Here is a 21,097-nt window from a genome sequence, read left to right on the forward strand (position 1 = left end):
AATCGGAGTAGTTGGGAAGTGCTAGAAGGTCTAAATAGGCAAGAGGTCGGTTCTCGCGGCGCAAGTAATCGTCTGGGCACACAATTACGTCAAGTATGCATACAAAGCTGGAGTCAGTTTGAGCAAGTAGTCCCTGGAAGGAAGAAACAGAATGTGCATGTTAGTAAGGCCTAAATAAGACTTAGCTGTTTGCGGAAACTGTCTCTTGTACAAGAACCAAGTAAATGCCATGCAAGAATCCTAGCAGATACATAGCATGCGATACCTACCTAGGTACCTTTGTTTCTATTTGATATGTAGGTTCGTGGATACTTGAATATAACCAAGAATACCTTGGTTTTGAATGGAGACATTATGTTTGCCAGCTGAGCTGACAGCACCAGAAAGGACCAGTAGTGGATTTGCATACGCAATACTTTTCAGCTCAAGAGGAATATCGAAATGCAAGCTGTACGTGACGACGAGCAGCTCGACCAAAGGAGACGATGACGGGGGCCTGGCTGATAACCTTGGCGGACAGAGACGGCAGCCCATCGCAGACCTCTTAGCGTTGCTGTCCAAGTCAAATGTGCCAAATAAAGTATTCTGGCCCATCGTCCGCCTTCTACTTGTGGACAACCCAAGGAAATGAGGCAGACCAAGCCAAGACGCGAGACGATAATCAAGCCCACGGAGACTGTGATGTACATGTAATTCGTCTGGTTTGGGTTGTGCCAAACACACCGTCTTGGACGGCGTGGAGGTTGTTGCAATCGCCTGCTCAGAACATTCTAGCGGCCAGGCCAATAAATCAGTATTATGGTATGGACGGCATATCGTACACCCGGCTGCTGGTTGTGTTTCTGTGAGCAATGGTCAACAGTAGCCCGTGGCTCTGACTCCGACGAGGTTGTTAGGACGGGGTTGGTTTGCAGGCAAAGTTGGTGACGGCTAGCAAGAGGCGAGGTTCATAGACAAACTCACTATTGCGTGCTCTGTACTCTGTACGGAGTAAACTCCAGATAATAGGAATAGTCAGGCTGACTGAAGCCACAAGTGGTGATTATTGTGGCGGAGTCTACATTTGGTCGGTGTGTGAGACCGGAGTGTTTTCGAGAGGGCTGAATTAGAATGAACCATGTCGTCAGTCAAGTAACGATCGGACACCAGACTGGAACTGGAACTGGAACTCGACAGATTGACCACCTGACCCTGACGACAGACTGGAGCTGCGCGGGAAGAGCAAAACGGAAGCTGCTCCCCGCACCGCCCCCAAGTCGCGCTTGCCGCAAAGGGTCTGATGCTCCGGCAGTTGGAAAGGATCAATCCGTTAGTTCTCAATGCCCCAGTAACCCAGCCCAGTGCCACTTTGAATTTGACTGATCTTGACACCAGTCGAGCTATCTTGGCCGCGCTCACATCTACGAAGTACGGAGTAGTCCCATCATTGATCACACCCAGATCAGATTGGGCCAGGCTAGACCAGACGCATTGACTTCTTCATCAACCCCAGATTCTTCTACACACGCTTCCAGTCCCCCTTGCACCAATGAAACGTTCAAACTTGCCATCCTGCCGTCGGCGAGTGGTTGGGAATGGCGATATATTTGTCCATGCCTATACATTCCGAAGTGGACACTCTAACTACCTAGGTACCTACTTGTAGGTAGGTATGTACATATCCTTAAGTCCAAATACAAGTACCTCGCATTCCCTTCCTTACACTGCACACCGCCAGAGCTGGTTCATTCAACACAGCATGAACGTACGTGTCGCAAAACGGACACGGCCCCCCAGAGGGCCACCTCGGACACATCATCAAGCACGACGGCTTGGGGTTGTAGCTTGCCGGAGCAGGTCTGCAAGTGAGTCGGGCAATGTTGACGGAATACAGAAGGACGTCGCCGGAGTCTAGGAATATTCCCCCCATCTTTGTCGATATGGGGGGCATACACCATGCATCAGAAATTACTAGGATCTTCGATCGAGGCCATGATGAGGGGCATCAATTATCAGGGATCTCTCTGTCAGCCCGCCTGCTACCTGCTTTGTTCAGACCAACCTTGACATCTCCACTCCCCGCCTCCCCACACACTCTCGACACGCACATCAGGAGTCGAGAGTCAGGGCAACGTCTCCCAACGTCCGACTAGACCTCATTTCTCACACCCAGCTTCCCAAACTCACGCCTCCGTCCGCATCGAGAGTATTTGTCGAGCCACTCCGTACACTGGCAAACGTAACCAGGTTACCTGCCTAACAAGGTACATGTAGCTTTGTATGCTAGTTGTTTCTCCGTTCTGTGCGATATCCCGGTTTGCTGGGCCAATTCGTTCGAACTGGGGCGAACTGTCCTAGCATTTTGACCGTTGTCATGGCGTCGTCCACGACTCCGCGGAGACAACACCACACGACTACACCTGCTACGCCAGCGTCTGATGGCGGGCCGCAGGAAGCACTAGGTTCGGAGAAGAAGCGACTCAATGGTCTCTGGCAGGATGGCCAGTGGTGGTGTGAGTTCGTTCCCGTTTTGTCACCTATCCCTGCGCCGAGTGCTCATGGCATCGACTCCACGCATGTGTCATCAGCCATCATGACTGCGAAGAAGGTTGTGTCTTGCATAGTGGCTGTGGCCATTTGGACTCGTTGGCAGAGAATATCTCAAGAAATCTAAGTAGTTCAGCCTGACTAACACCGTAGGATGTATGTTTGACCAGGCAACTGCGAACCTCGCAAGAAGGCTACTCTGCGACTAGTGAGAAAGGAGGGTCCCAATAAAGGCAAACCCTTCTGGACCTGTGCAACATACCCATTTTGCAAGTTCTTCTTATGGAGAGACGAGGCCATCATCCGGGAATCTGGCTTCAAAGCCGCCTCTGATGCTGAAGGGGCGAACGACCAGTCGGTACCGCCGAGACCAAAGACGCCAACCTTCACCCAAAGACCCCTGGAATCTTATGGCATTCAAGCCACGCCATCGCGGCAAACTGGAACTGGGAGTGACCTAAAGGGGGTGTCTGAAGCTGTTGGCACAAGCTTCACCAGTACCCAGACCGTGAGGGAAACACAGTCATCAAGCTCAGTGCCAAGCCCTTCTAAGAGGAAGAGAAATGACAAGGACACCTGGGATCAAGATGATTTTAGCGATCTCGATTCAGACGAGGAGCGTCAATTGGCCGAGATTGTCGATAAAAGCGCTGAAAAACTCACTCCGCGGCGCGCGGTGGGAGACATATTCACCACACCTGTCACGGATCGTCGTACAGCTGACATCGTTGGCGGTTTACCAACGCCATCAGTATGCAGGACCTTGTTCCCTCCGTCTGAAGCAAAGCGTTCCAAGACGGTATCATTCGACGAGCCGTCATCATCCGAAACTCCGGCAACACCGGCTAAGACACCGACCTCACGGCCCACAACAGTCAATCCTGACGGCCCGTCAAGCAGTCCAGCAGGAGCAGATGCCCAAAATGTAGCAGATGAAGTAATGGAGCTACTTGGGGATCAAAAGATTGATCCAGGCGTGCTTCGATCAGTACACGAGCTCCTGCTTAAGGCTGCCAGGCAAACCAAGGGCATTTCTCTGGGCAGGGACTCGGCACGAGCAGCGCTGAAGGAAAAGGATAAGAAAATTGCCCGACTACAGGACAAGATACGAGACTTGGAAGTCCAACACAAATATGATGCCAGGGAGATTACGGACATGAAAGCGGAGATGATGCGAATTTACGAATCCCACTAACACGACATACGAATGACGAGAAACGCCGATAGAGGTTAAACGATTTGAGTCTAACGGTTTCACATATAGTCACTGCATACATGCAGCGACATTTTGAATTCAAAGCCTTTTCTTTATCGCGATGACCGACTCCATCACACTTGGTACTCGCTCTTCCCAACGCCTTTTACACTCGAATCCCGGTGAACTAAATACTCTAACACGTCTCCCAACTACTACATCTCCGGCCGAACAGCCCAGCCCATAGAATCCGCCAACTTCTGCCAGCTCCTCCACGCCCTATCCGCATGCTCCCAAATCGTCCTCTCTCCAGGCACCGCCGCCGTCCTCGTAAACACCTCCATGCTGACCCAACCTTCCCAGCCAGCCTCCGCGAGGATCTGAATAACGTGCAAAATCGGCAGGTATCCCCGTTTCTCAAAGGGGAACAACCTGGCATTCCGACTGAGTGCCATCAGCGGCACCAACCCGCTCTCCTTCCGCCACGGATGGTCCTCGGTAAGCGGTACCTCCAGCCTCTCCGCATCAGCGACCTGCAGTATCGGCATCTTCGACATGGGCACCACATCCACAAGCCTCTCCAACGAAGCCTGCAGGTTCGCAGACGCATGTGCCGCTCGTCCACTTTCTTCTTCGGGATCCATGTACCTCCTTCCACAGAGATTAAACGTATCCGGCAGGAAGACCAAGTTCCCAACCTCACCAGCCAGCCTGATCCGCTCCCACGCCTCCTCCCAGTCCTGAACATATGCCGCAAAACACAAATTCTCATACGCAACCCGTATGCCCTCCTCCTTCGCAAGCCTACACAACTGCCTCAAGTCCTCCGCCGCAGCTTCAACATCACCCGTGTAATCTTCCCCCCGAACAGTAGGCAACGTGCTCGGCACGCCAATCGTATCCGTGCCAAGTTCCCTCGCCACCGCCAACCAGAGCTTAAATTCATCCACGCGCTGCCTCCGAACCTCCCTATTCCGCAGGCCGTCAAAGTTCCGGAACGGCTGCAGCGAAATAATCCGCAGGCCAAGCGTCTCCGCCAACTTTGCGACTTCAGAAGCCGCGCAGAGCAGGGCCCGTCGTCTCGACGCCGCCGTTTCTCCTGCATCGGAGACCTGATTCCCCAACAGGAAAGAGTACGCGTGCAAGTCATCCCAGTAGAGTTCTATGCCGAGAAAGCCCTTGGACGCAGCGGCCTTGAGCTTCGTATCCAGCGCGTGGGCCGGCGAGCCCATGGACATGGTTGCTATAGAGGGCAGGAAGCGCTTGGGACTTTTGTCCAGCTCATGTTTGTTCGCGATGCTACCCATTTTGAAGTTGTTTTGTTGTCTTTTTTCTATTCTCAAAAGAGATAATAAAAATGAAATGAAAAAATCTTCCGAGAGTGGTAGATATGTGGGCTTAAAGATGCAGTGAATTTACTTATAAGCGAACCTTGCTCAATCTACGCTCAAACCAAACCCCATCAGATCAAGCTGTGAACACGTCCACCCAATATTGCCCCAAATCTCCATATTCAATAAACCAACGATGCCGAAAATAAAAAGAAGTAAAAATAAAAAAAACCCACATGTTTAGCCGAACACACCTGCCTAGTAACGTGGCTCAATGCCACAGTAAGGATACATGCCTCACACCCCCCTGATACAACATCTATCACAAACGACCAAGACGAAGAACAGCCAATGAGTCTGTGAAAATTGTCACGCACCCCCGCGGAAAGGGACAACGTACATGGGTCGGTTGGGTTGGGGTTGCTCTTCACATGATAAAAGGATATGTGAGTATCGCGGCTGACACTTTTGTGCGACTGCAACTCTGTTCGTTTCATTGTGTTGGGTGTACAGAGTAATGCGTGCGAGATGTGTGATACAAGCTGTCATTGGGGCTGCAGCCTAATTCTTGTGTTAGTTTCTGAGTATTGCACTACGTTTCTAGTGGAAATGAAAATTGTACGACACATCAATGGTGAAATTACTGTCGGTTAGGTCCGAGGTTCATGGATGATCCTGGGTCATGGCATTCAGACCATGACAGCTTGTACGAGGATAGAGGTGCTAGCATCGTAACAGTAAAAATCCTTTCAACTTTACTACAGCTATCCACTTGGGACCTAATACACTTCGAGCCTCCCAGTCACGCCAACACGGCACGTTGGTACGCCGCCATCCTTCGACCGTAATATAGACCTTCTACCAATCCCGGATATATCGCATGTCTTACAACAAAGGAGACGCCTCGATTTTGTTTTTGTGGTTAGTATACCCCTCCCCCTTTGGCTTTGTGCTATCCCAATCCATTATTTCAGACACAGCACCCTCCCTCCCTGCCTCCGTCCTTACTCAGCTCGCCTTTTTGGTTTAGTATACACGCTTGAAGGGAGGCACGGGCTTGCACTCGTTCTCATCCAGAGTCGTGGAAATGACGCCACGGTATGACAGGTCAACCTTGCCGTGAGGCGTCTTCTGGAAGGAAAGAGTGTGCTTCATCCAGTTCTGGTCGTCTCGGTCGGGGAAATCCTCACGGGCGTGGGCGCCACGGGACTCCTTTCGGGCGGCGGCAGCAGTGGCAGTTTGGGTACTAAGAAATGAGGTCAGTCTCCGACAAGGGGCCATAAAGCTGTTGGGATTGGTGTGCAAAACTTACGCGCAAGTCAGCAGGTTTCGCAGTTCAAGAGTCTCGACAAGGTCAGAGTTCCAGATCATGCTGCGGTCCTTGATGCCAACTTCCTTGAACATGGGGTCAATCTCATTCATCTTGCGGACACCCTCGTCCAAGCTCTCCTGGGTTCGGAACACAGAGACATCAGTCTGCATGGCCTTCTGCATGGCCAGACGGATCTCAGCAGTGCTCTTGGGGCCATCAGACGTTCGGACCTGGTCTAGGACCTCAATGTGCTCAGCACCAGCATCAGCAGCAAGAGGCTTGAGCTTCTCGCCGGGCTTGAAGTTGTCACGGATAGTGTGCGAGACGGCACGGCCAAAAACGACGAGATCCAGCAGAGAGTTGGCACCGAGACGGTTAGCGCCGTGGACAGACACGCAAGCAGCCTCACCACATGCGAACAGACCAGGGACAACCTTGTCCTTGCCCTGCTCATCGACGGTAAGAACCTCACCAGTGTAGCGGGTAGGAATACCACCCATGTTGTAGTGTACAGTAGGAAGGACAGGAATAGGCTGTTTTCGGACATCGACACCAGCGAAGATGCCAGCAGTCTCAGAGATACCGGGCAGACGCTCAGCAAGAATCTCAGCAGGCAAGTGGCTGAGCTGCAGGTAGATGTGATCCTTCTCAGCACCAACACCACGACCGTCACGGATTTCCATCGTCATAGATCGAGAGACGACGTCACGAGAAGCTAGATCCTTGGCAGTAGGGGCATAACGTTCCATGAAACGCTCGCCCTCAGAGTTGAGCAGGTAGCCACCCTCACCACGGGCACCCTCAGTGATCAAGCAACCAGCACCGTAGATACCAGTAGGGTGGAACTGAACAAACTCGAGATCCTGGTTGGGGAGACCCGCGCGAGCAACCATGGCCATGCCGTCACCTGTGCAAGTGTGGGCAGACGTGCAGCTGAAGTAAGCACGGCCGTAGCCACCGGTAGCCAGAACAGTGTGGTTGGCAAGGAATCGGTGCAGAGTACCGTCCTCCTGGTTGTAGGCAAGAACACCACGGCATTCACCATCCTGCATGATCAGGTCCAGAGCGAAGTATTCGATGAAGTAGTTGGTGTTGTGAGCGAGGGACTGGCCGTAGAGAGTGTGCAGAAGAGCGTGGCCAGTTCGGTCAGCGGCAGCGCAGCATCGGTAGGCCTGACCACCTTTGCCGTACTTCTGTGACTGACCACCAAAAGCACGCTGGTAACTGCAAAAATAGTTAGCAAACCTAAGTCAGAGCATTGCCGTTTCTGCAATATCGGACGGCTATAGCTCACATCTTGCCCTCCTCAGTTCTCGAGAAGGGGCAGCCGTAGTGCTCGAGTTCGATGATAGAGGCAGGAGCCTCACGGGTCATGTAGTGAATAGCATCCTGGTCACCAAGCCAGTCGGAGCCCTTGACGGTATCGTACATATGCCATCTCCAGTCATCCTCGTGCATGTTACCGAGAGCAGCATTGATACCACCCTGAGCAGCGACAGTGTGACTTCGAGTGGGGAAGAGCTTGGAGATGCAAGCAGTGTTGAAGCCAGCCTCGGCGAGACCAAAGGCGGCACGGAGACCAGCACCACCGGCACCGACAACGAGGGCATCGTACTCGTGGTCCTAATAGTCGAGCGTGTGTTAATATCGGGCTGCACATTCGTCTTGCAGTCGCTGCACCGGGATCACACGTGGGCAGGTCGGATATACGTACAATGACGTTGTACTTTGTGCTAACATGAGGAGATGCCTCCTTGGCTCTCAAAGGGTGGTTTGCAATAACTCGGGCTGTCGTAATGATGTCAAGAATCAGCTCCTTGCTCGTGGCCGTTGCGTGGTTGAATCTGGGGTCAAAAGCTTACCGGCGGGTCGCGTGGTAGAAAAGGCTCTGGCTTGGCTGCTCGCCAATCGGGAGAACTATATCGCAGGAAACAAGAAGTCGAGTCAGCGACAACACACGACAAATCAATGCATCGGGAACTATTGGCGATCCAACAGGCAGGAGGCATTTGGTGGAGTGCCGAGCATTTGAGGTCGGGCCAAGGGGGTTGAGCTGCAGATGGAGGAGAGAGGGCAGGGGCGGATTGGATGAAAAAGAGTACGCACAGCAGAGCCAGAGGCCAGTTTCCTCAAAGCCATAGAAGATGCCATCGTCGAGAATATTCGCGTTCACCAAAGCTGCTGCATGCGCGGACAATCGAGACGCGATGGCGTTGGAAGCTCGGCGGATGGAGAGAAAAGAATCCGGACCAAATTCAACCGGCCATGAACCACAGTGGTTGACGTTTCTTTGCGCCGTCCAGGATCCTCACAGTCTGGTCGGAACGAGCGCGCTCGGTTCCTCGGTTCAGTTGGCCAATCAGCGTGCGGCTATTAGCAGCCTGCAGTGCTGCTTGGCCAGTTTGCCATGGTCCAATAGCCTAATAAACGACAACACCTCTTCCTCAGCCAGCATGTAACTGTTGGTATGCACGGCGAATGGGTATACAATTGGTCATTATATCTGATCGAAACGCCTACCTGATAATTGTAAACCGTACCGGACTATATTTTTCATACGATGCATCCAATTCTGCTGAAGCCGACTCGTTCCGCGAGCTTCAATCCTGACGGGTAATCTTCGCTCTGAAACTTTTCGAGACCCATTCCAGCCATCATCACATGGGAGAGCTTCCGGCATACAATATTGCCAGCTCGCCCCACAGGAATTGAACGAGGCTTCTCTGCTGATAAGTGACCAACAATTGCCGAAAACATGGATATATTCAATTTCAGTCATAGTTTCTTCAAACACGCCAGGGCATAATATTAATGCGAAGCTCATCTACCAACAATCATTTCAAGCTTCAATTCTAGTAATCAATACCAAGGTATATCAACCAACACAGAAATTGGCCATCAACATAAACTTCAACTCGAAAATCGTGCTATGCTTCCATTCCACTCAAAAACAATCGCTCCCTCTCTCTGTCTACCCTTCCCCTCCCAAGCTTTAATCCGCCAGTACCTCCCTCAACATGACCAAGAAGTTGTCATGCAGCTTGTGAACTTCAGATATCTCAGGCTTAGTCGGCTCCCCTGCACTACGGCGGAGTCGATCTTGCTTCTTGGCTCTCCTGCGTCTCTCGGCAGAGATTGGATCCAGCTCATCTTCCTCCTCTGCCTCGAACTCAGACTCGGAATCAATGTCGTACGCCATTTCTTGAAGATCTTGTCCGTCTAGACCAAAATCATTTGAGTCGAAACCCGCACCAACTGCTCCCACCGAAGTTGGAGCCTGGCCCTCTGCCGCCATCTTCTGTCGTGTCTTGTCGTGATGCCACTTCTTTCGCGCCTCCTGCCAGGAGATGAGGGAATTGATCTCTTGGATGGCCTTTTCCTTGCCTAAAACGCCTGCGCTAACGCCGCCTTCGAACAATGCATTAACATTAAGGGTTCCGTTCTTGGGTCCATGGCGAAGGAACTCGAGAATTCCTTCAATCCAACCCATGAGCTGTGTGAAGAGGCCATTGTCGTGTGTGTGGACCTCGTGAACAAACTTGTAAAAATTGTGCTCGTGTCTCTGGCATAAATCGATGAAAGCCTGGACAGTCTGGTTAGGATCTGCCGAAGCATCTTGCTCTCTGCACTTGTCGACAACCTGAGTTATTACAGTTAGCAAACAAAATTGCAACCAATTGTGGAAGGACAGGCGAAACCCACCTGAATCATGTCATCTATAAAGACTGCAAAGTCTGTAACGCTATTATAGACATTGGCGGACTTGTACACTCTAACGAGGGGTTCGTAAAAGATTGTAAACAGGTCTCGGAATAGCTGTAGCGTCACAGGCTCTTCGATTAATTGCAACATCATAGCCTTGTCTCGCTGTCTTGTGCAGAGCTTGAGAAGCTGCTTCAGGTATGAGAACAGCTGTGCACCCTGCTTCAGCTCCTCGTCAACATTCTCAACGGCGTTGTTGAACGCGACATAGGCGTTGAAAAGGCGCTGGATTTGCTCGCCCGTCAACTCAGGCTCGATGAGGTCAGAGCGCAAAATAGCCACAATGAGATCAATATTCTCGTCTTCTGCTTCTAAGCGGATAGTAGCTTTGAGATCCTCATCCGCATCGGTGTATCTCTTTAGTTTATCGGTAAAGATGGGATCAGCGATCTTGTTTGTAAGCGCATCGATAGATTTCTGGAAGCTCTTTATCCCGTCGTTGAGTGTAAGCGAAAAGATTCTCTGCATCAGTGACCGGGCACCAAACGGTTGAGCAAGGAAGATGTCCAGCACACCAGACATGACTGCCGCGGGGTTGGCAATGCGGATGACATTTTTGAGGACCGAGTAGGGAATGAGGGAGTGAATTCGCTTCGCCTGAGCAAAGATCTCGGGGGAGTTGTCCTCGGCAAGGAACAGGTGGTAAATCACAGCTGCGATTTCGATTCTCAACCACTCGGCAAACTTTTGATACTGAAGACTCAGATCTTGGATCGTCTCCTTCTCTTTGATTTCTTTGAAAAGCATTGTGAGGCCATTTTGCTCGACAATGTCCCTTCGGAATCTAAAGTTTGTGTTAGCTTGGCCATGTTCAAAATTAAGGACACTTCTTGCACTTACTGCTCCATGTACTCGTCAAGTTCAGCAGCCCTCTTTCTGGCAATCTCGTAAAACTGCTTTTGCTCCTCGATTCGCTTCTCATCAATAGCCTTCCGTCTCATAATGTCCTCTACGTCATCATCTGTAGGGGTGATGGGATCACCACTTAGAAACTCCTGCATGGCTTTAGTGTTGGCGACCTGAGGGTTGTGCAGTAGAGATCTCAAAAAAGCGCGGAGCGAAACCCGTGAGGATTCTCTCCACAATAAAACGCTCTGAAAACTTTCTGTCAGTCTTATCATTCTTACTACAATGGAGTGTTTGAGATACGCACATCATCCCCATCTTGCTTCCCTGGGCTCTGCTTCCCATCGACCGACGGCCGTGGGGAGCTTCGAGCTGAGCGAATGGATCGAGTAGAACCAGGTCGCCGATGGCCTATGCGCATGTCAGTTTGCAAACGTCCCGTATGAGCTTGCAGAAGGTCCATTCTTACTAGGTGCTGTGGGGGACAACAAAGACGAGATACCTCCGGCTTGTGGCACAGGCGCCGCATTGGTCATCCGCGTAGAAACAGATGATATGGACGACGCATCCGAATCATCGGCGTTGCTCCAACCGGTCCACAGCCCCGATGCCGTGGTGCTAGACTTATTCTTCTTGGGCAAAGGAGGCAGAATACGCCCTGGCAGCTCCGTCTTTAACCGCTTATGAAGTCTGCTAAAATCTCCATATCTTCGTCCAACAAAGTGCTCCAGTTCACCCTTTTGCTTGATACGAAGTAAGAACTCGGCATGCTTGTGCTGCCTGATCTTCCCTTTGACCGTCATGACGCGCACACCAGCAACATTCACGTCCCAGCCGTTGATGTAGTTGCCCTCGGGTATGCTATGCATGACTCCAGTTTCGATGGCATTGCTGTCAACGATTTCGATTTCGGAAAATCGAATGCGCTCCTCAAATCCGGAAGAGGTTCCGATTCCGGAAACCATCATCAGCTCAACGAGCTTCTGGGCCTTGATGGCAAGCTTCCTACGCTTTGTCTCCTCGAGTCGATCTTCGGATGATGAGACTCGTTTACCAGCAAAGGATTCCAAGAACTATGGAGCGGGGTCATCTATTAGATTACGATGCCCAAAGATTGTCTGTCTGGACAACAGCAGCATGGGGTGAAGCACATACAATCTGGAGCTTGTCCTGCCAAAACTCCTTCTCCTTGGCCTTATCGAGGAAAGGAAAGTCTCGGACATGGTGGACGAATATAAATCGAAGGATGGGCAGTTCCGACTCTTGGGGAGAGACCTCGCCATGGTCAGAGCGGAAAGGGGCGCCGAATCGCTGAAGAGCAGTAGGGGAGTTGAGCTCGTTGATCTCCCATTTAGCCTGCTTTGAAATAAGCTCACGCTTCAGATCTGTTGGGTAATGGCAATGTCAGCCTGCGTTCGCACCCGATCCAGCCAGACACGGCACTGCTGGAGCATATATACGGATATGTCTGGTATGTGGATATTTTGCGGCAGAAATAACGTACAGTGTTCTTGCTTGCCCGTCAAAGTCTGGCCAGGGGTGAGCGTGCCAAAGCTGGTTTGGCGGATAGGGAGTTCTTTCGTCTCGGGGGCGGCGTTGGAGGTTGTGTCTGTGGAAGCTGGAGCTTCGGCTGTGGCTCTGACGTCGCTGTCTTGAGCCATGACGAATGAATGGCAGTTCAGAGTGGTGGGTGGGTATATACAATCGATGTGCGTACTCTCGAGGTGTCGGGGGTAATTTGCGAATGTCGACTCTATACACCAAGTCCCCGGAACGCCAGCCTTCGAGTAAGCAGGAGGATGTTGGAGTGACGAACAAAAGTTGGAGGTGTCAACTGGTTCTTTTATTAGCCAGCACAGAGGAGCAGCTGGGCTGGGCTGGGCTGGGCTGGGCTGGTGTGTGGTCCAGATGTCGGGATAATCAAATCAGCAAGCACAGTCTAGTCGAGCATGGCGGGGCACAGCACCGTGGATTCAATCAACTAGCTCTGCTGGATGTCGACTTGGATGTGGATGAGGGGGGACTGGACTGATGGAGGAGGGAGGGGTCACAGTCACCAGTTGACAGCCAAGCAAGTCTAGCAGGGAAGAGGGAAAGGGTCAAATTTGATAACAAATGGGTTCAGAATGGTCGAATAATCAAGATTCAAGTTGTATGTGTAAAAAAGTCATGGGTTCTGGCCGAAAAGGAAACCAGACGCATACCGGTACATAGCCAGGTACATACGTCCTCTCGTCGCCCCTTGTGCCTTGCAACGTCACGAGGCACTTTCGCATCAGCTACGAAGCATTGCACCACGCGGCATGGCATAATCTGAGCAGAAATACCTTGTTTGGGAAACGCGTCAGATCAAACAGCCAAATCACATCAACCAGACCCAATTTCAATTGTTGCTTGTCAATTCTAGCCTTGTTCATTCTGCCGAAGCATTGAGTGTTCGAAATGTCACAGCCTCCCCATCAGGGCGGCTAACGGCCGTGCAAAGCCGAGAATGCCAAACAGAGGCAATCTGACAAGTCATTACATGACATCTACCAGACGCCGGAACACACAATCCATCATCGCCGAACTTGGCGTTTGTGTTTCAAACTGTCAAAAACATTTGTTGCTTCAATGGCTTTCAGATTTCAGTTTCCGTAACACGTCTGACCCAGTTGTTCAGCCGCCAACAGCGCCTATTGTCCATATTATCTATCAGATTCTCTTTCCAACTCAGCAGAGTCAATCAACATGAAATCAAAACTGACCTGTGTCGCCAGCACAGCCCAATCTGAAGCCATTGGCAATGCTTGGAACGCCGCAAGGGGCCTAGATCCCCTAGATCCAACCCCGGACAAAACTCCAACAGCTCCCACTTGGCCGTCTGCTGGATAAACAGTCTGAAGATGACTGTGCAACTTGACTGTGACAGCACGAACAAGCCACTCCGGCGGGGCGTGACATGACGTGGGCAACATTTGAGCACAAAAAAGGCAATGGCGTCTCCAATTATCAATTGATCCAAATATCCGTTGTGCCTCTCCATGTCGTCCATGCCTTGTCTCCTCCATGGCCAAGCCACCGCTGAAGAAACCCGCTGCCAGGGGCCATCCGCGTCCAGTCTTGGTCCAACAAGGATAAAGTAGTGAGCATCATCGACTAGGAATTCAAAAGCCAGATGTTGTTAGCCGCTCGTGGCTCCAAGATTGGCCCTGAAGCCTCCCTGGCCTCCCTGGTCTCCCTGGCCTCCAAAACAGCCCTACCACCGTCCATCACGGACGGGAACTGTGCGATTTGCAATGTTACACTCGCTCATCTTACCCTCAGCCTTCCATGCCCTGCAACCCTACGGAAACTTCCCGTCCAAATCGATTAGACTTTTTGGGCAAAATTGTCGTACCAGGTGCCGCTCTCCCGGTGCAATGGCCATGCAACCCTTCGGAAACCGGCCGTCATCATCAATCTCACTTGTCACAATGACTCGTTTACCGCCTCATCTGGCTTCCAAGGACGCCAGGCGCATCATTACAGTAAATCTTCGACACAAGACCGAACCACCGACACTTGTCCGACCCATTCTGTGGTTCCAAATTTCCTGGTTCTCAATGCGAATGCTAATGCCCAATCAAGCCCATTACCACGAGGCATCTGGATACTCTAGTGCCCAATTTAATGCACAAGGCCGATTTTCATCATCACTCCACGCTTGGCACTGGCAGTGCAATGCATAATGATGTTCTGTTTCTTTTTCTCTCCTTGTGGCTCGGCGAAATATATCTAGCATATGCGGGAGCATTCATTTCTTGGCCCTGGACTTTGAGACGGGGCTGCAATCGCCACATATACTTGGCCCTTGACATGAGCATTCAACGACTGATACACCTTTCAGATGCCTCAACCAGCTTCGGGAACCAGGCTGTAGAATGGAAACCTCAAGTGAGAGAATACAAACGCCGAAACAACCCACAGTATTTCCAGCTCTAACAATACTTCTCGGCCATACTGGACAAATGCCTGGTTTCAAACTCTGTAGACCTTCTTTGTGGCACCACCCAAAATAGACATGCAAATATAAAACAGTTTCACCAATTCATCACCTTTTCACGAGACGTACTCTCCCACGGGTATAACGCACAGCAAATTCATCCTGCAGCTCCATGCAAGTCAACGAGGCTGAGGCCATCACGCTGTAGGCAAATGGCAACCAACTCCACCTTGAGGCTGAGCATGTTGGACCGTTGCAAACAAGCTCCCTGGTGCTCGCACAGCGCCTTGGCTTCCGTTTAAGCGTGTTGGCGAGGTTGAAACGGTCTCGGTGATGCCGATTCTTGGCATTGTTTGCCTGCCGGGTCATTTACGTGTGTTGGGTTGCGCACATGCTTCACTTCCGCTTTGGAGGATGGAGCTGACGCGGTATTTGCGCATATGACTTACATGGAATAGGTTCATTATAGTTGGTAGTTGGGCAGAATCTCGATAGGCTTACGTCACGAGCATGTTAAATGAACTTCATGTCATATGCGTAGAGTCTGGTTGAATACAGAGCATACTAACAACTATCAAATATGCCCTGCCATCTGACATCTACGTCAATAGCGCAAAGTATCCAGACACTTGGTAGGACCAATACTTTGCACCTCTCACTACATCGCATATTGTCGTAAAACATTAAGACAGAAAAGGAATTCTTATTCAATGACTGAGGGTATCGTTACATGCTCCAAGCAATGCAAGCTAAAACACCAAAAAAAATGCCACCCCGCACACCTTCAAAGTTCTATCCATCGCTCACAATTCATCAAACGCCCGCAGCTGCTCCTCATCTCTAAGCGGCGCTTTCCACAGCAACATCCTCCCAGACTCCTCCGCATGCTCGCCATGTCTAGAACTCGACGTATTCAGCCACGCCGGTATATTCGGGCTCATGCTCGCGTTCCACCGCAAACCACCCTCTCCATCAACACGCGCATAATTGATACCCACAATAAAGGCAATAAAAATGAGAGCCAGCACCGTAGTGACGGACCATATAATCTTGAGTCTTTTGCGCGTCTTTTCCTGCCATCGCCTGTCTGCTTGCTCCCACCGCTCCACTCTCTTCTGCACAACGTCAACCCGCGAGGAGAGGGTTTGTATCTTGTCGCGACCTCTGTGTATCCGTTTTTGCAGAGAAGAGATCCTCCGTTGCTGCTCTTCAAAGTGTCCGGCGGCACTTAGTTGACAAATAATGTCGCTTTCCAAGTCTCGCGAATCCTTGTCGAAGGATTCGCATATGTCGTGAGAGTTTTCCGCAAGGTCCTTGAGTGCGATGACGGTGTTTTGGAGAGTGCTCATCTTTTCGAGAACCGCGTAGTATGTATCATCTAGGCGTTTCGTCATGGTAGTCGAGAAGGAGTTCAAGTCCATTAGCGATTGTTTCAACCCACTAGGAGACAACCATGTTAGCAAATTTGCCCGACATGCATATATCAGAAGATTCTCTGCTTAGGTTAAGCTCACTCGGCTCGTATGGAAGCCTTTTCCTGCTCCAACAAGGCTTTGGCTTCCCTCTTCTCTTTGGTTTCACTATCCCCATTTTCCCTCGGTAGCAATATGCTTGCGCGTCGGCTCTGACTCGGACTCATAAACGGCGTTGTCCCCGTCGAAGGCGGTATGTCAAGGGAGTGTCGAGCTTGGGCAGCAAGGATTGCCGATGACAGTGGAGGTTTCTCTTTCTCGTCGTATTGGCTTTCTTGTCGACGATGCAGGTGCGGGCGACGATGAAGCTTCCCGGGTGATGCAAGCTCCGTCAGGGACCGCTTGATCTGGTGGCGACTGCTTGGTCGGGACGGCGAGGACGGTTTCGAAGCGTCCAAACCATTGTTTAGGGTGGACATGTTGCTTTCCACTGGGATATATCAAGTTGCCTTCCTTGTTTCTGCCATACCATGTGCCGAGTACCCGCCCGTGGGTTACGCAAGTGGCCCAGAAAGAGAGGCAATGGAGTCTGTTTGACGTGGATGGAGCTGCGTCAGAGGACGAGATGCAAGCCCACATGCACGCACTCTTTCATGGCTCATGCCGATGGACTGACGACAGGTGAAGTGGGGCAGCACATGGGCCATTCACATGCCAGCTCAATGCATGATGCGCAAGAGTCGAGAGTCAGTACCCTGTAATACCAGAGACACTATTTTCTCCCAATATTTTTACTTTGTACTCTTTCCCCTCCTTTTTTCTTTTTTTTGGAGGGGGTTTTACCAACATCGGTCCAATGTAAGTCAACCGGTTGAACCGTACACTAGATCTGTCGTGGATGTGACGATGATAATTTCCTCAGTTCATAAAGCAAGACACGCCATAGGCTAATTCCATCATTGCTCATACTCACCCGCGAACTACCAAGACAGCTCATGAACGTCTCGATGAAAAAGTTTCATCTGCATGTTACCATGCTTGACGGTGTCATCTCTTTCAGAAGTCCGTAAACTTCAAGAGCTGATGCCTAACGGGCTTTGAGACTGTATCTGGAGTATGAGCCATGGAATTGTTCCCGTTGCCATGAAGAAATTGTTACTGGAACCTATGAATCAAAAGCCAGGTGCCTATGCTATAGCATCCCATTGCAGCTCACACGTGAGTAAATCAGAGCTAAATGTAGTCCCAAACTTGTTTCATTAGAATGTCACCAGTCTCTTCACCGTCCCCACGATCTACGAAGAATGTGACCTATCATCTACCAATATCTCCCTGCAAATACAAATCAACGCAAAGCTGTGCTGTAATCAAGCTTTTAGCTTTATTCAGCTAATGCCACTGCCCATTGATCTGAGAATGTATAAAGGTGTCTTAGATGCTTCATGTTGGGGCTGGAGAATTTGCAACAACAAGGTCTGTTCGCACAGGCTCTCTAAAACACAATATGGCTGGTCGTGTAATCGGAGCAATGGACCAGCTAACTTCATGTGGCAAATAAGTGTTAGCGTACAAATTACGACCAAAGCTAATAAGTAAGAACGAAGCTATAGTCATCTATCACCAGTGACCTGCAACCCTATCCAACTAAACAGCTTTCCAAGACAGCTTGGAATTCAAGGAGGCAGCTAAACATCGTTTATTTCCCGCGGATCGTATCTATACCAAGCGAAAGTTAGGCTCAATACCAATTAATGCTCTATGATATTGAAAGACATTTGCAAATGGTGCTGATCATTAGCGGCGTGACTGGAACGATGCTGCACTTCGGTCTTCTCGACCAGAAGATCCTAGACCTCACTCTCTGAAAACATTACAAAATGAACAAGAGATAGCCAGATAAGTCCCAACCAGGGTTCTGTCACTAATATTCGCTATTATCTTCTCCTTTTCCACTTGCAAATCGTAGACAATAAGCTGCCCGCGGCATATGCCTATCTATGTAGTCTTCGGCGTTCCCAAATATACCTGCTCGGCTCTTGACACTACGACATTCATACTGGTTTCTCTACTTCTTGAGAAGGTTGTACTTCAAACTCCACAAGCATCCTAAATTATGAAAGATACCGAGCTTCTCACACCACATGTTAACGTAAGTATCGGGGTATACCTTCCTAGCTTCTGCGTTGCGGCTGTAGATTGAATGAACTTGGACCGGTAAATAGGTGGGATCTTCATACATTACTCGAGGTACAGCAGGAAGACGAGGATGGAATATGCCGTAGTTATTACGGTCCGGTAAAGAGGACATCAAGGTTAGCACCTAGGGAGTGGCTACGGCAATGGCTATAAGGGAATTCAAGAAACTTGGGATTCTGGTATTCGGAAATATCTTCAGGTTGTTTGTATGTCTGGTGCCGTTCGATAGGATTGGTTTCAATGGACATGTCATATGGTAGCTCCAAGTACAACATCCCATACCTTAAACATAATAAATGGAACATTCACCACATTAACCATCATGAGTCTTACCATGCTCACAATATAAAATGTCAAAAATGTAGAGAGTCCATGCCTCAACAACGTTATACGCTAAACCTTGAATTTTCATTGCAGAACGTTTCATGAATGCTAGGAGACGTAAAATCCCCCCTCAACACGCAATCCATGCACAATACCAATACGCCCAAACACCAAAAAGCTCACATTCCCCATGTCTTATCTCTGGAAATTCGCCTGACAGCTCCAGTACGACCTTTCCATGTGAAAGTTTCTCGTTCCGTTGTGGAGGTCCGTGCTGCGTCGGCGGTGCTGGGATAAGGCCCGTATATTCGAAACAATAGCTCAGCGCGGCATCCTCCAGCCCGATTAGATTGCACGGCACCCGACAACCTCAAGTCAATTAGCTGCCGGCATATCAGACCCCAGCCTCATTCACAGGCTGCAGTTTGCGCCGACACCTAAGTCAATTCGCAGCCCGGCCGTCTCATGAGTTGATCAACTTGTTGCGCTTCTCTTTCCTCTTCAATCGCTCAACTCGTTTCCGATGCATCGTCTCAGCCATCTTCTCGTATCGCTCCCTTTCTTCCTTCTTGGCACGATTCTCACGTATTTTTTCGATTTTCTCCTATGAGAGATGGTTGGTTAGTTTGGCTACCCTAGAGAAACGACGTAGTGAGTGCAAAAGAAGCAGCTGCATTTTCTGCTCCGTCAATATGTACCTTTCGTGCCTGCTCCTTCTCATCCTTCATTTCCTTCTCTTTTGCCTTCATTTGGGCCATCGCGGCTCTTTCCTTTGCTCGTTTCTCGAAGGTAGTGAGGCCCTTGGTTGGGCGAAAAGCTTTTTTCTGTTCATGCCATTGCTTGCCTGTGAATGTCAGACTATGTACTGCGCTTGTAGTGTGAATATTCGGACAACATACCATTTTTTCGCATGCCCAGAGGCTTTTGGGATTTCTCTTGGCCGCCAGCAGGCACCAGCGTCGGTACCTCGTCGTCAGACATTGCGATTTTGTGTATCGTTGAAGGTCTCCGTGACTGTGGAAAGCGACACTACCGAGATGTGCTGTTGAGACAAAATGCCACCCCAAAATTTTCTGCCATCCACAACGACGTCCTCTGAAAGTGGAAAGGCGGTGTGACAAAACGGCCCTGTCCCCACGTCTGCCACATCTGACTCCAGATGTGGCGCGGTAATTCAGGGTCCTCCAGGGGCAGTCAGATGCATGACTGTGGCTGGCCCCTTTCGAGATGCGACTCTTGGGCTTGAAGAATACCACAAGTCGGTGGCTTTCTCGCACCAGGGGCATCAGACACGTTACACTGCCATCTCCATCATCCTGGCTGACCTTGAAAATTGCTCATTTTTCTCGGGGCTTAGTTCCCCTGTCACATAATTACAAGGCACAATGAGCGATTGGACACATCTTTGGCTGGTTGCTCTGGTGGCTGTTCATTTGATCTTGCATGAAGGATGGCTTGGAATCAAAATTGGTTCGCGCTGTCAATGTTCCAGATACCTGAAATCCTTGGCAATTTGGGCAATTATAAACAAGGAGCTTGAGCCAATTCTGTGTTGGACCAGTGCTCCAACGAGCGTTTCTTATTACAAGGCTGCAAATAGCTGATGCAAAATGAGATATGCAAACAGAAAATTTTCATTGCGTTCAAGCGAATTATTTGATGACCTCAAAATTAGACCATAGTAGTAATAAGCTTATTATGCAAGGGAAGCAACAGCGAGTGGCTCGGGCTCGGTTGAGCAAACGCCAGAGAAATGACACGTCCTAGTTACGCTGAATGTTGCGGACACTAGTCACATCTCAGTCATCTGCGATTGTCTTGAATCTAGATTGATGACCGACACCCTAGACACCGAAAAAAATGGTACTGGGAGCAACGTGGCCACGTCTTTGGTTTGCTTCTTTCGTCGCTCTGCGATCAAGCCCAGATCCGAATCTGCATGGAAATGGAGACGCAAGGCATAAGACAAAGCTTTGAAAGCAATCACGCTTCAGGATATAATTCCTTCATGGTAGGGGCCGGCTGTGTAAGGCTCGGATTTCAACACACAGGCCCTGGCATCCTCGGACAATCCACAGATTAGCCATGATGACTTCTGGGACTGCAGACGAGCGACCCAACATCAATGGAGCAATTGGTTAGCTCCGAGAACCATGATGAGTGATGACGACGTTGTCATCGAGTCACTCCGCTTTTTTAATGATCAAAAACCGAGATTGCGCTGCCCTC

The 21,097-nt window shown here is 50.2% G+C and overlaps 7 protein-coding genes across 7 annotated transcripts; 1 reads left to right on the forward strand and 6 right to left on the reverse strand.

Annotated features, from left to right (window-relative positions):
* Positions 1-285: 285 nt before the first annotated feature.
* Positions 286-951, reverse strand: VFPPC_17542 (hypothetical protein; the record flags this gene model as incomplete). The annotated part of the gene is made up of 2 exons (XM_022429242.1): positions 286-830; positions 936-951. The coding sequence occupies 2 exons, from the start codon at positions 949-951 to the stop codon at positions 286-288; spliced, it is 561 nt and encodes a 186-aa protein (XP_022285731.1).
* A 1,402-nt stretch (positions 952-2,353) lies between these two features.
* On the forward strand, positions 2,354-3,721 carry VFPPC_13383 (Zinc finger, GRF-type; the record flags this gene model as incomplete). Its single annotated transcript, XM_018291160.1, has 2 exons — positions 2,354-2,624; positions 2,697-3,721. The coding sequence occupies 2 exons, from the start codon at positions 2,354-2,356 to the stop codon at positions 3,719-3,721; spliced, it is 1,296 nt and encodes a 431-aa protein (XP_018147142.1).
* A 215-nt stretch (positions 3,722-3,936) lies between these two features.
* VFPPC_03049 (4-hydroxyphenylpyruvate dioxygenase) lies at positions 3,937-5,028 on the reverse strand (the record flags this gene model as incomplete). The annotated part of the gene is made up of 1 exon (XM_018282600.1): positions 3,937-5,028. The coding sequence occupies one exon, from the start codon at positions 5,026-5,028 to the stop codon at positions 3,937-3,939; it is 1,092 nt and encodes a 363-aa protein (XP_018147143.1).
* A 1,050-nt stretch (positions 5,029-6,078) lies between these two features.
* Positions 6,079-8,373, reverse strand: VFPPC_03050 (succinate dehydrogenase flavoprotein subunit, mitochondrial precursor; the record flags this gene model as incomplete). The annotated part of the gene is made up of 5 exons (XM_018282601.1): positions 6,079-6,298; positions 6,377-7,588; positions 7,701-7,987; positions 8,034-8,184; positions 8,231-8,373. The coding sequence occupies 5 exons, from the start codon at positions 8,371-8,373 to the stop codon at positions 6,079-6,081; spliced, it is 2,013 nt and encodes a 670-aa protein (XP_018147144.1).
* Positions 8,374-9,356: 983 nt separating this feature from the next.
* VFPPC_03052 (PX domain-containing protein) lies at positions 9,357-10,594 on the reverse strand (the record flags this gene model as incomplete). The annotated part of the gene is made up of 2 exons (XM_018282602.1): positions 9,357-10,004; positions 10,058-10,594. The coding sequence occupies 2 exons, from the start codon at positions 10,592-10,594 to the stop codon at positions 9,357-9,359; spliced, it is 1,185 nt and encodes a 394-aa protein (XP_018147145.1).
* A 5,145-nt stretch (positions 10,595-15,739) lies between these two features.
* VFPPC_03053 (septum formation initiator domain-containing protein) lies at positions 15,740-16,827 on the reverse strand (the record flags this gene model as incomplete). Its single annotated transcript, XM_018282603.1, has 2 exons — positions 15,740-16,376; positions 16,451-16,827. 2 exons carry the CDS (start codon positions 16,825-16,827, stop codon positions 15,740-15,742), a joined length of 1,014 nt encoding a protein of 337 aa, XP_018147146.1.
* Positions 16,828-19,331: 2,504 nt separating this feature from the next.
* Positions 19,332-19,849, reverse strand: VFPPC_13384 (cgr1 family domain-containing protein; the record flags this gene model as incomplete). The annotated part of the gene is made up of 3 exons (XM_018291161.1): positions 19,332-19,472; positions 19,567-19,712; positions 19,768-19,849. 3 exons carry the CDS (start codon positions 19,847-19,849, stop codon positions 19,332-19,334), a joined length of 369 nt encoding a protein of 122 aa, XP_018147147.1.
* Positions 19,850-21,097: the final 1,248 nt, after the last annotated feature.

The sequence above is a fragment of the Pochonia chlamydosporia genome, chromosome 2 (genome assembly GCF_001653235.2).
Source record: "Pochonia chlamydosporia 170 chromosome 2, whole genome shotgun sequence".
NCBI lineage: Eukaryota > Fungi > Ascomycota > Sordariomycetes > Hypocreales > Clavicipitaceae > Pochonia > Pochonia chlamydosporia.